The following is a 14,273-nucleotide window of genomic DNA, read 5'->3' as shown; positions in this document are numbered from 1 at the left end:
GGTTGGGTGGTCTATAACAGACTCCCAAGTTCTGACAACTCAGATAAAATAATAAAATTTATAAACAGATACTTAAATAATGAAACTCTCCACTTACAGAGAGGCTCCTATTACTAATGACCCAGTGAAACAAAGGTTGCATTTTTATAATACTGCATCAGATACTGCAGCATTCTCCTTCTCCCCTTTTCACCTCACTTCCTCCAACTGAACGTTAACAACAGACTTCCACTTCTACATTTGTACAGGACAAACCACAATGTTTGGTTCATGTGCAGAGCTCCTACACAGCAAAAAAATTATTACAGAGAGCTCTAACAACTCATTAGAAAATGTGCAGATCCATTAATCCGACAGTACAGAGAATACATACCAGCAGCTTTTACAAAATGGCAGGACTATCAGAAGGGCTGTACGACAGTAACTGGAACACGCCAGTTTCAAAAGCTTAGCATTATTTAATCTCTATATTATTACAGTTTGCAGGACTTAGCTTTACTGAACTATGGGAAAGGGTTTTTATCTGTGGTTTCTCTCTTCCAAAGTATAAAAGCCTATTTGTGAACCAATGGTTGAAAGCAGCACTGATTCCCCTTTCAAAGTGGAGCCAGTTAATCAAGGAGATAGAAGCGACTAACAACAAACAGTACTTGGAATTTTCAATGGAACTGCCCCATTTATTGAGAATATTAATATAACTGTGAGCGTGTGACCTCTCAGACTTTGCAAAGGAAAGGAATTGTGTATGATTTTTTTCTCTTCTTTCTGAATTTCACTGACTTTGTATATAATAACTCAGATGCGACACTAGCTGCGGTGCTGACACCTGCACCTTAGCGGTGTCAATGCCCTCTCAGTCAGCAGTGAGAGAGGCTGTAGCATCTCAATTCTTACCTACATTAGAGGCACTTGCCCAAGGTGGCTGACTGCCTGTAGCACCTTACAGACTCCCTTCTCCAACCTTGGCATCACTACTATTCCTGGAAGTGAAACTCCTCTGCATGGCTTCTAAAAAGGTGAAGGAATCCATGATGTCTTTTACCACTACAATTTAGCTTTGGCCTGGTATACCTCCAACAGTAACCACCATCTGTGTCATTAAAGGACTGTTCTCTGGGCTTTTGACTATTGCCCTGAGAAGACGCAATGCTTCCTCTTCTCCCCTGTGCTGTCAGAACCACAAAAAATTCAATTCCATTCTTCCACAGAAAGAATTCCGCATTCTTCCAACAATTCTGCACCTTTTCTTAAGCAAACTGCTAACAGACTTAATGTGACAACACCAAAAAAGAACGCTGCATGCTTAAAAATAATCTATATTGAATATCAAGGAAACGAGCGCTAACTAGAGAATACAGGCTACACTCCCAAAAGACATTAAAGCAAACTGCTTTAATTCAACATAACTGTTAGTTTTCTATCTAATTACTCAATAATTACCCTGGTTATTCACTATTCAATGTCTTTTCAGCTGCAATTCAATCAACAGTTTTCATTACCCCTACATTTTACATCAAGGCTTTTTATGATTACTGAAACCAACTCAATTTGTGAATTAAAGTTCAGGGAAAGTACAACTCAATATAAAACAGAAAATCACCCCAGTGTTGCAATTGCAATGCACTTCTATATTTAACAAATTTCAACACCAGTTTGCTGTGTTATTCTCTCACATCAATATAATAAACTTCACCTCTAGCATGTCTTCCCGTTCTTCACCTATTAAGATTTTTTGGTACCTTGAGTCTTCACAGTCCTGGTTATAGAATATTCTATAAGGCAGAGCATACCACTTGTCCACTTAAAGGTGGTTAAACTTTATATTTAGTTATGGTAACTCAAGTCACACACCTGTATAGGAAGTTTATGCAAAAGCATAAAGCACTGGAAGGACTAGGAAGGATAGGCAGAATAACAACAAAAATAAGAGTACAGAATGGAGAAAGTAAACAGATTGACAAGCTGTTATTATAAAGAGAGTTTCAAAACTATGCCTTGCACCTTGTTAAGGGAAGAGAGTGAACTGAAAAAGGCTTTCCAGGATGGAGTGCTAGCAAGCAGTGAAAAAGAGATGAAGAGAAGGGAATTCTGAAGAACTCTGAATCAGAGGATGCAATTTAGTTCCCAGATGAACAGGGCAAGGAACTAAAGCTTCCCGTGGCTTGAGAAAAGTTCCAGAAGCAGGTACTTCCACTCACACTAAGGAGCATAGCTGACCTACGCTCCCGCACATACTGAAGGAGGGAGAGCTGCTCCTGGAAGCCTATAGCAAATATCTTCTCAAACCACACACTCAGGTGCCTCACACAGGATGAGATGAGCTCAGGTACATGCTCTGAATTTGTGAGCCCTGCATTTCTCCAGCCTCTCCTTTCAAGCAGATGCTTCTATATTACTGAATGCTACTACTGCCCTTGGACTCTTTGATAAGGAAGTACTGCTGGGCTTGTTTAAAGACAGCATTTGTAAACAGGAGAGAAAATCAAGAAATGCTTAATTCATAGGATCAAAATAAGTGAACAAAACAATGCTGCCAGCAGAAAGAGTGCACCAAAAAGGTCTTGGTCAGAACAGCCTACTGAGGAACTCTGACAACTGTGAATAAAGAGTCATAATCTTTGACTAGATTCAAGACCGGTTCTGATTCAAACAACCTGTCTGGAAGTATAATGTAGAAGTTAATTTTTATATTTTTTGGAAATGTGATTAGATATATAAGGTACCTAACTATGTGCATGATGATGGAAAACTCTGGAAGAAATGACCCAAAAAGGCAGAAATAAATTTGCTTGTTTCTTCTTTTTATTGAAGCTGAGAAGATTCTGGAAACATTTTAGCCCGAAATCCTGTAAATCCAATTGTTTTGGGCTAGGTAACTCCTGTCTGAAAACCCTCTTAAAAGCACAATACTTACTTTCCTAGCAGTAGTCAGATTTTTCCACTAGCAAAAGATAATGTTTCCTCCACTAATAACAGTGTATCATCTAAGTTCTGGGGGCAAAAAAGCTCAACAGTGTTTCAGAATATACCTGAATGTGGGACAAGCTAGGGCAGACTTCACTAACCCATAATAAAGTATAAGACCTCACAGAGCTGCCCCTAGGACAGAGAGCTCATTTGCATCATGAGTTTTCACTTAATGTATGTGTGCATCGCAGTTCTACCTTACAAACCTTTACTATCCTTTGTAAATACTGCATAAAATTTATGGGATAGTATCATGACTCATCCTGTGGCTTTAAGATACAGCCCATGATTTTCAAATGACCTACAGTCTTGCCCTTCTAAAAGAATACTGCAGTGTGTACCACAAACTTGCAAAAAATTCAATACCCTACAGCACAAGAATTTCTCATAAAAACTACAACATTCAACTGTGAACGGATTTCCAGACCCACGAGGCATATTTTTCTACAGTTAAGTATAGAAGGCATCATCCTGAACAAGAGCAGTACCCCCATATTGTACCTTAAATGATTTAAAAAAGAACAAAGGAGACACGATCCTCTGCCTTCTCTGTTTGGCAGAAGAGATAAGAGAAAATTACTACAACCTCTGTACTAAAATACCATCCCTAAAGTCTTACCACTTAAGTTTAATTCTGTTTTCAAGGTTTTTAAAAGCCCTTAGTATTTTATTATTTAAAGGTTTAAAATTCTACAGAATATACTACATTTGATTGATTTATACCTTTGTATATTAAGGCTGCAAACACCAAGAAACAGTGATATGATTTTCTTTAGTGTGCCACATTTTCTAATCAAATAGTCTCCCAGAGACTAGCTGAACAGCAATTAAATAAGGTAAGATTCACATACAGGTAAAGAGTCGATGCTAGGTTAGTTAATGAGTTTCTACTTGTTGATTATAAAACCCACAGAAACTGGCATGTATCATTTCACAAACATATTTTAAATTGCATTTTTATCCTCATGTTACTGTATTTGTCTGAAAAAGTGCATGACATAGCTGAGTATTCATCTCTTTCCTTAAGGGCTGTATTTATACCTACATAATTTTAAGACATTTCTAAAGTGATTTAAAATACATTCCTCCTATACGAGTACTCATTAAAGAACTTCCTAATTTTTACCTGTATATTCTGATTTCAATTATGCTCATTAAACATTCCATGTTTATCAGTAATGGCCCTATTCAGCAAAGCACTTCTCAGCACAGGACCAACTTAAAACAACTCTGTTATCTGGCTCCCAAATTAGTAAGGTCACCTCAGTTTAATCTGTCTAAAAACTATTTACAATAATGAAAGACATAATACGTCTATCAAGAAGACTAAAGCACATTTTCTTGAAGAACACTGCTCATCTGAAAAAACACAACAGATAGGAGCAATAAAACTTTTCTTTACCTTAAAGAAAACAGATTTTGCAGCTACAGTATGAACGTTCCTACTCAAGATACTCTCTTTTGCCCTCTACCCCTAAATACACATATTCCAGTTTTGCCACACATTTGGCCTTCATAATTACAGAAAATCCATTGAATCTGATACAAGTTTAATACCTGCTTCATGTATGCATAGCACATGGTCTCTGCAACCCGCTTTCCTTCATCATAGCAGGCTCTTGGACCTATTGGATTCACATGGCCCCAGTAATCCTCATTCTGAGGGTGAACTTCAGGATCTACAGGGGAAAAAAACCACCTTAAATGATCTTCTATCGAAAAGGTGACTATATATAATGAATCTTTCAGTAGATCACTGGTGTTATACAGTTTAATAGTTTCTCTCTGAACTATGCATTTTAAAAGATATTAAGTTTCAACACCATTCCTTAAAAGTGTATTCACTTGAACCATGAAAATGACAGTTACGGAAGATGTGAGTCTCCAGTAAGATAACTGAGTACAAGCAAACACAGCCATCATCTGCTTTCTCCTAAAAGAATGTGCGAACAGAGGGTTAAATTCAACTCTCCTCTGCAAAGACAGACTACTTCAAGGGAAAAAATAAGACTCTTATTAATGTAATTCAGAGAAAATATTGTAAGTCATGTAGGCAGCACTTTTTACTCTATTTGCAAAAAAAGAAAGTAAAGCATCTTCAAGTTTTATAAAATAAGAAACAAGGAAAGAAAAATGGACAAAATGGAGAAGTACTACATTTCTTAAAGAAGAAAGAGTAGAGTGATGTACCACAACGTACTTGCTATGTTTCTTCTGTTTTATCCTAAGCATTTTTACTAGCTATTACTAGGCACAATCAATCAGGTTAGACAATCCTTTGGTTTGATCCAGTACCGAAGCTCTTGATTACAAAATAAACCAACCAACCAAAAATCTCCTAGGAAGCTCTGTGTGCGCGCATATGTTCACTCTATATACTTGAAACAATACAATCACTTTGTTACATTTCCCCACTTTGCTATCTGTGCTGTCTTACCCTCCTTACTGGGTTTGAAGATTGCATACATTACCACTGAACTTTCAAGTGTTGCAGTTTAGTTTTTGAAACAACGTTGATGGTCAGTTCTGATCAACCCTTCCAGTTTTTATACTGCTCACTCATGATTACAGATGAATTCCTGCCGTATGAGAGCCACAGAGCAATGACAAATACAGAGAGGTTTTACATGATTACAAAAGCCTACAGCATTCTTAAAAGGGCCCTAGAAGGTGCTGCGATCTGGAAGGCCACTTCAGCTTCTGTCTCCTTTCTGGCAGAGGCAGCCTTACAGAGTACTTGGAAGCTCTCTATACAACACTACTTTGAGAACTTCTGTGGAAACAGCTAACAAATATTTTCTGACTTTATTTTCTGACCTTTATTTTTCAGCAAAATGACTTTGTTTAGTCAGAGTATGATATGAGTAGACTCTCTCCACTGGCTTTACTGACACAACAAAGCCTGATAATGGGAGTTTCAAGTTTTCCACTTCAGCATGCAGACTGTAGCAAAGCAATGAGCCTCCAAAACTTGGGTTGTTTTTGCCTGTTGGTCCCCTGCTCCAGAAGGGAGTTTGTTCAACTACAGAAGAGTCCTTGGGGCTACCATTTTTCTCTGTGGAGCCTGACCGTGGATAATCAAAGGCAAGAGAGGCAGTAGGAATGCTGTACATGCTCAAGCCACTTATTTGGTTGCCCAGTCATCTTAGTGGATCTCTTGCTTGGGTATTTGCCTTGAATCTTCTTGACTGAAGTTATTCCACCAAAAGTGTACTCCTTGAGGTATGTTTTTTGTCCTTCCTCACTTTTTCCTCACAAAGCTTTGCATCTTGTTACAGAGATGAGTATTTTTTGTTTCTTTGTTTGTTTTTTTAAAGCCTAGACTCTCATAACTACTAATGTTGAGCAGGTGCTGTGCCTGCGTATCTCCATTAACCTTGCAACACTGCTATTATCAATTAGGCAAGAGTTTACAAAAGCAGCAAGTTTTGTTAGAAGGCACATGGTCTGTCACACACCCCAAGGAAGTACTAAAGATTCTCCAGCTAGCAGTTCTATCAGTCATTCTCTCGCTACTTCACTTCTTAGTAACAGCAAAAGGAAGAAGGAGAGGTACGGCACCATTGCTCGGTGTTTTAAAAGACACCACAAGGCATGCATGCACAATCACTGTTTTCTTAGCTTGGAGGTCATGTCCTTGTCTCTTGCGCTGTGCTGCACACACTAGGGCGATTGCTAAATCTTCTGGGGAAGACAGAAGCAGATTTGCTACTGAAATTATCTTTCTTCACAGGTTTCATCAAGGCATCTGGATTTTAATCAAAGTTCAACACTCAAAATTCTCCCACAAGCCCTTTTGAAAAAGAGCCATAAACTAAGACATAGGAAAGTTACAAAGTATGAGCTCCTTCTACCACTCTGACTAGAGATTTAAAGCAAGTACTAATGCCAACATTTTAAGCTGTGAGAAGTACATCTAATAAAGAAATCAAGCTAAGAGAGTGATGCAAATCTATCAAACATCCAACAAAAGGTTTGTAAATACCCTTTTACACAGTCACATCTCAAGAGCTCTAAACACTGTTTTATCCTTCTTACCTCCATATACCTCTGATGTAGAGGCCAGCAGCAGCCGTGCTCCAACACGTTTGGCTAACCCTAAATTTCGGGCAGGGAAAGAAGAATGTAATTAGATCAAGTTCAAGAATCTTTCAGTCATGTTAACTGCTTTAATGTGATCCCATTTTACATGTTTTTAAAGAGAATTCGATTTCTCTTACTAGATAAATCTAGCTGTAAATCACAGCCATAGCTCCCACTCCCAAGCTAGAATTGAGAAATGGCAGAGCAGCACTCACATGTGATGTGTTTGCTTCTGGGACTAAAAGTTACACTGAACCAAGATCCAAGAACTTAATATATATTACACCCTAAATAAAGGCCAAGTAAGCATAAACCATTCCAGTTATGAAATCAGGATCTTGAAACAACACAACATATTATGATTAGCAAAACTTAAAGACAAGCTACATAAAGAAACTGATATAGAATAACATGTTACAGGACAAAATCAATCATTCTCCTTTATTATGCGCCTTTAAACAGCCTGGATGATCCTACCCATCACTCAAGATTATTCTGCACTCCATTTCAATGACTTTCTGGCCTTCGAAGAAATCTCTAATCTATGCCGTACAACTGTCTGGTATCTCAATAGCTTCTAAATCACTTCCCTGAATTGTACTCACTAGTGTATCACTCAAATGAGAAACTCAGCTGAGCTAATGCCCAGTCGTTTTTTTGCCTCCTAATAACTTAGGATCACTGACACCCAGTTCAAGCTGCAGCATATGCCAAATGGATCAAAGATGGGAGGAAAAAGTAGTGAAGGCTTGAGGCCTTCTTTTCATAGGCACATTCCCAGCATCAAAACCAACAGACAAAGCTGAAAATGTTGCCTTGTAATTATCTAGCATGAAGCTAGACATTAAACGTTCTTGCAGAATTTGCTAGCCAAGGCATGCACAAGAGGGTGCAGTGCTCTTGATATTCGGGGTTTACAGAGCCAATGCAGTTCCACCTAGTTCAATGTTTGCTGTGGTGGAAAGGAACAGTCACTCATGGCAAACGTGGGAATGTTCCACAGTCACCAAGGTGAGAAGTGCGGTCACAGACACAACTTTGCTATAAAAATCCCATGCTCTTAACTGTTCCTATGATTTCTATAAATACTGCAGTTATTACTCCATAGCCTCCATATTACTCCATATTACTCCATAGTTACAGGCATGAAGTACTTGTGCTTTGATAGCTGAGCTTGCATGTTGTCAGAGTTCATCTGCAGATATATTTAAAGTACAAAAATCTTCAAAGAAGGGAAAAAAACCCCCTTATTTTTCTTAAAGAATCAACTTTTTAAAACGTTCAACTTATCTGCTCTACCCTCCTCTCCCTCCAGTAACTCTGTCCAGGTTATATTATGTCTAACCAAGTTAAGTAAGAAAAAAGACTTCCACTTACCCAGCATGTTTAATGTCCCAATAGTGTTGGTCTTTAATGTTTTTATAGGATTATACATGTAATTTGGAGGCGAAGCAGGAGATGCTAGATGATAGATCTGGTCCACTACAGAAAACCAGAGGGAGAGGAAGAAAGCATTATTATTTTCCCGTGTAATATATTAAGTAAGAAAACATTAGGGTCAAGAAACAAGTACTTCTTTCTGCATTTCCTAACATTGGAACTCAGCACTTCCTATATTGCTACCTACAGATAATATATATGTATGCAAACCTGTTGTAACCCAAAGCAAGACTTACTTTTTAGTAAAACAAAAACTAAAGCATAGCATATATCAACACTATTGACACAGATACAGAAGTCTGTCTGTGTGTTGACATTTTTCACTTCTCCCCAGTGCAGAGATTCCAGCCTCCCCAGTTATGAAATATAATTAACCAACATATTAGACCATATGTTGTAATCAATGAAGGTATACTGATGCCTAACCTAATCTAAAATAAGGTAGCTTGGGCAACAGATTGCCCAGGTAATGCAAGTCCCAATCTTAACTAATTAAATTTGCTGCATTTCTGTGATTTCAGTGTAAACAAACCTAAAGATTCAAATCACCCATAGGAAATACATATTCCACACAACAGCAAAATAGAGCCTAGTACAAAAAACCTAAACAGGTACACCATGGTCATGAGTATAGACTAGGGCCCATGCGAACCTCATGAAGTTCAACAAAGCCAAGTGCAAGGTCCCGCACCTGGGTTGGGGCAATCCCAAACATGGATACAGGCTGGGCAATGGGTGGATTGAAAGCAGCCCTGCTGAGAAGGACTTGGGCGTACTGGTGGATGAAAAGCTGGACATGACCCAGCAACATGCGCTTGCAGCCCAGCAAGCCAACCATGTCCTGGGCTGCATCAAAAGAAGCGTGGCCAGCAAGTCGAAGTGATTCTGCCCCTCTACTCTGCTCTCATGAGAACCCACCTGGAGTACTGCATCCAGCTCTGGGGCTCCCCGCATAAGATATGGATCTGCTCGAGGTGGTCCAGAGGAGGGCCACGAAGATGACTCGGGGCTGGAGCACCTCCCATATGAGGACAGGCTGAGAGAGTTGGGGTTGTTTAGCCTAGAGAAGAGAAGGCTCTGGGGAGACCTCATAGCAGCCTTCCAGTACTTACAGGGGGCCTACAGGAAAGATGGGGAGGGACTTTATCAGGGAGTATAGTGATAGGACAAGGGGTAACGGTTTTAAACTGAAAGAGGGTAGATTTAGATTAGATATAAGGAAGGAATTTTTTACAGTGAGGGTGGTGAACCACTGGAACAGGTTGCCCAGAGAAGTTGTGGATGCCCCATCCCTGGAAGTGTTCAAGGCCAGACTGGATGAGGCTTTGAGCAACCTGATTTAGTGGAAGGTGTCCCTGACCATGGCAGGAGGGTTGGAACTAGATAGTCTTTAAGGTCTTTTCCAACCCAAACCATTCTATGATTCTGTGATTCTTAGCACAAGAGAACAGAGAGAGAAAAGAGAATAAAGGCTGTAACAGATTTTAAGTTCAAAGGCCAAATGTATCTTCAATCAGGACTTCCTTCTCTCTCCAACTTCTTCTACTTCAGTTTATTTCTATCTTAAGCTAAATGAATTGTGCTTTGCTGTCTATTCATCCAGTAGTCAGGCTTACCTGTTTATTTTCAGCTATTTACCCATTTTCATAAAATGGTCTATTTGCAGAACGAGCATGGCAGTAATTTCTATCGAGGTAGTTCAGAAGACACATATAGGTATCATAAATGGTATTTGATATAAGGAAAATAAGCACACAGGACTTCATTCAACTTTGTTTTTTTAACAGGCCGTCAGAAAAGTTGCTACCTCTGTACTTTAGAACTTCAAAGAGCTCAGCTCACCCCAGCAAATGTAAAGAACTGGAAAAAACCTCAATAAGCTGTGCAGTACACCAGAACCAGTCTTAAGTATGAAACCTAAAAGAATCCCAAGATATTAGTTGATTAACATTGGTAATCATGAAAATTATAGGCAAATCCTAATTTGAGACCAGCTTCAGCATATCAGGGTTGCAAAATGGGTTGCATGAGATAAGAATGCAAAGGTTGGAGATACCACAGGGAAAAAAGATTTTTTTTGTTACATTATAATAAAACCAAACCAATAAAAATTGGACTTACTTTCAAAAGCAGTATCCGATATTCAACAAAGCTCAACTTGCAAGCTTAAAATGTCAATAGTGACCATAATAAGAGAAATTATTTCAAGTCAAACCTCATCACACAGAACAAATAACTATCAGCATAAACACAAGATCAGCTTCTAAGGTGATCTGCATGACTCCATCACCCCCAAGTTTTACCATCTTGACAGAGTAACGATATTTGACAGTTAGTACACTCAAGCAGATGCCACAAAATATATCTGCTTCTTATATGTTACCATGCTCTCTTTGGTCTATAGCTGTTAATCTCAAGAGTGGAGATGACCAGCTGCCTACAAGATGTCAAAACAGCCCAAAAAGCTACAGATACAATTTTGGCGTATGTGTCACATTGGTGAGGACTTATTCTCACATAAAAAAGTGCAGAGAAATACAATTTCACGTAGCAGACTGCTCTGCTATTTGCTCTCGCATCAACAGAAACTGATATTTCCATTCACTATCAACTCCTGTGCAGCATCAAAAGAGAGCTTTTCACAGAAGGCAACTTATAGTAGCAACGCATCTAGTATCCAAAGACGGTCTGACACAGTGAGTGCTGGAGGAAGCAAGCTCCCAGCTCAGACTCGATTCAAAGCCCTGCCCGCATTGCTAATGCAACTGAAACTTTTAGGATTCTGTCTGCAATATGAAAATAGTTAATTGTTCTGTGTGACGAAGTGTGACATGGAATAATTTATCCTTATTTTGGTCACGGTCACTGTTGACATTGTAAGCTTCAGTAGTGAATAAAATTTAATCAAATTATTTTGCAGGATTTCTTGTGTTGGGGCAATAATGCAAAGATGTAGCATGGGGTGAAGTTTAATTGGTCTGTTGAACTTTGACATGCCTCCTACAGATGAGCCATGCATATGAATGAAATACATGACTGCCTCAAGTTATGCCTCTGAATGTAAGCATCCCCTTCCCACAGCATGGTACTGTCATGAAACCAAAGAAAAAGGGTAGACTGGAAGCTGACGAAAGAAACGCTCAGAAAAGCCGCTGACCCCTGCTTGCAGGCAGCGGGCAATTCAAGCACAGTGGCTCAGAAAAATGAACAAAGTAATAGCTAAAGCCACCTGCAGTCAACACAGAGCTGAACTCTGACCTGCGTTTTATGCTGTTTCTCTCTACCTATTCCTTCACAACCCTTTCTAAATCTAGTTTTCAACAGCCTGTGGTGGAATTTTTGCAGAGTGAAAATGTCACTTCAAAAGCATTGTGGTCAGTCAGTAACTTATGCCCAATCCTAGTCTGTCAAAGCAGAAGTGAACACTTTCCTGCCTCCCTACCTCCATCCACTTCATTTTTGTTGTTTTTTAAATAGCTGTCTGAATTTTTGACACACAGCAGCTCCTATAGGAACAGTTCCTTTAATGGTACGTGGCAAATCAGATGAACAGGGCCAAAAACTACCTTTCCTTTTGCTGCATCAGGATAGAGCTAGGCCTGTGATTATCCAAGTGGCTGTGTAATTGTTAACTAGAAACAAATGCAAAAAAAATACAAAACCCCAAAGGTTCCTTATAATTTCAAATTTATTTATTTATTTTTAAACAGGAGCTAAGTGTAATGAACAGTGCTTAAAAAAAAAAAAAAAAGAAAAAAGAAAAAAAGCACTCTTCTTCACCTAGTCCTTCTTCCTCACTTTGTTTCCCAGCTGGCAATTGCCTTAAATGTGACAAAGGGAAGGAGCTGGGAGACAAAGAAGGTTTTCCTTGCCAGAGACATGGTCTTGCCTGTCTGACTCTGGTTTGCGTCAACATACTTCCTCCCATATGCACAAAGGCTCCTGTGATGAAAAGGTTCAGCAAGAGCAGAACTAGCAGATGGATGGAAGATGGGGCATTTGCCAAGTGTCAGACGGCCATCTTCTGGATCAAAGGGACAGGTAGCCAGGCAGCTCCAGGATCCTTCCCCCTTGCCTAGGAAGTAATTTTTAGAGTACTCAGCTTTAGACCAATTCAAAGCATCGCTCGTTTTCCAAAACATTTAGAGAATGTTGGACATTTCAGAAAGGTGGAAAGGCAAGTTTCTTCCCCAAACTGGTCACATTTGAGACATCAAGCTGAGGATGTTGAGACAAGTACAGTTATTTGTCCTTCCACCTTCTCTCTTTTAACTGTCAGGTCTAAAAAATGCATACTTTTTTGTCTCAGAATTTCAGCAGGCCAGGCAGACATGCCAGACAAAACCATCTACCTAGCTTGGCTGACAACCTCATGTGCTCTAGTACAAAGTTGGCAGTTATTTAATACAGCAGGCAACTTAAACTCTCCTCAAGCCAAAACTGTGGAAAGCTATCCTAGAGGATTAACTGTTTGGGTGACTGGGACAGCATCTACTGGAGGACAGGAACAAATGCATCTTGCAATTCACCTCCACGCCCCTTCCTTTTGTATGAGGTAAAGAAAAAGTTTTACAACATTTAATTGTGCCTGCTAAGAAGACTTGAGCTAGCTTTACAATTAAGCCATGGTGCAATTAATTGAAAATGACTGTGTGAAAGGTTGTGCAAAGCTTTATGTAGATAGGTAAGGACCATAACAGAAGAACAAACGATAACAAGTTTTGTATGTAACTCATATCAGGGGCTAGAACTCTGTAAGCCTCTGCAAACACAGCAGCAAGAAGTAGTTTACCAAGCACAGGATGGTAGACTAGTGATAAAATAAAGAAACATTAGACACATTTTTCATGTTACAATTTTGTTGAAAAAAAGCAAAAAAAAAAAATCCATTTCAAAATAGCACAGACTTAGAAGCTGGCATAAACATTCAAACCATTAGGTACCTAGTGACAAATACAGAGATCTACAATCAACATAAATAAAGTTTTAGTAACATGTTGCAAGGTCCGCAGCAACTAAAATTTGTCAGTTGTGTCCTTTTCCATGCGAAAAGCTCAAAAAACCCCTATAATTTAGTATACATGAACTCTAATACCTAAATCTAGACACAAACATTCAGTCTTGTGTTTTCCTTAATGCTAAACAAGTATGATCAATATAACCACTCAATTTTACAAAATATTGCAATAAAACGACCTTCCTTCATATCATCTACCTTTATTTTCCAGCTGTATCGCTGCATGTGTTCTGTGTGCTTTCTAAGTGAATAGTAAGGGTAGAATCTACCTTTCCTATGTTACAAAATGACATTCCTTCCTATGAAGGAATGACCTTCATCTTCAATTTCTGCCTCCAACATGTGTCATGGTACTAAAAAGGACTAAATGGGTCACTAACTCCACCTAGCACCTGCATCCATCACTGTACTTGCTAGTCAGGAAGTACTAAGCAGAAAAGCTTTGATCAGCAGCATACAAACAAGTGTCTACAGCTTAAACATACGGACTTTTCCTGTAAAGAACAGCCACACCAATTCTGTAGGTCAGGCCAGAGAAGCTGACACAGTGAAGCGAGACATTTCAGCTCGCACTGAGCTAAAAAGGACTACAAATACAGATTTATTCTCCTAATGTTAAAAATGTTGCCTGTAACTTATGGCAAACTAGAATAACTTTATAAAGTTATTGCTCATACTGGAACAGTTTTGGAGAGCTTCACCAGAGACCCAGGCACCGCTGCGCTTGGTTTTGGACAAACAAAATTAAGAAGCATATGTTATCTTC

General features: G+C 39.1%; 1 protein-coding gene across 1 annotated transcript in view; it reads right to left on the bottom strand.

Annotated features, from left to right (window-relative positions):
- Positions 1–4,524: 4,524 nt before the first annotated feature.
- Positions 4,525–14,273, bottom strand: part of LOC104070294 (UDP-glucuronic acid decarboxylase 1-like) — a gene marked incomplete at both ends in the record, with an annotated part of 28,472 nt that continues 18,723 nt past the window's right edge. Inside the window, 3 exon segments of the mRNA XM_009576990.1 lie at positions 4,525–4,646; positions 7,006–7,065; positions 8,428–8,532. Coding sequence (XP_009575285.1) covers positions 4,525–4,646; positions 7,006–7,065; positions 8,428–8,532 — 287 coding nt within the window.

Source organism: Fulmarus glacialis, unplaced genomic scaffold (assembly GCF_000690835.1).
Source record: "Fulmarus glacialis isolate BGI_N327 unplaced genomic scaffold, ASM69083v1 scaffold9954, whole genome shotgun sequence".
In the NCBI taxonomy this organism is placed as follows: Eukaryota; Metazoa; Chordata; class Aves; order Procellariiformes; family Procellariidae; genus Fulmarus; species Fulmarus glacialis.
Note: the sequence above shows the minus strand (reverse complement) of the source record. Positions and strands in the feature narration are given on the sequence as shown.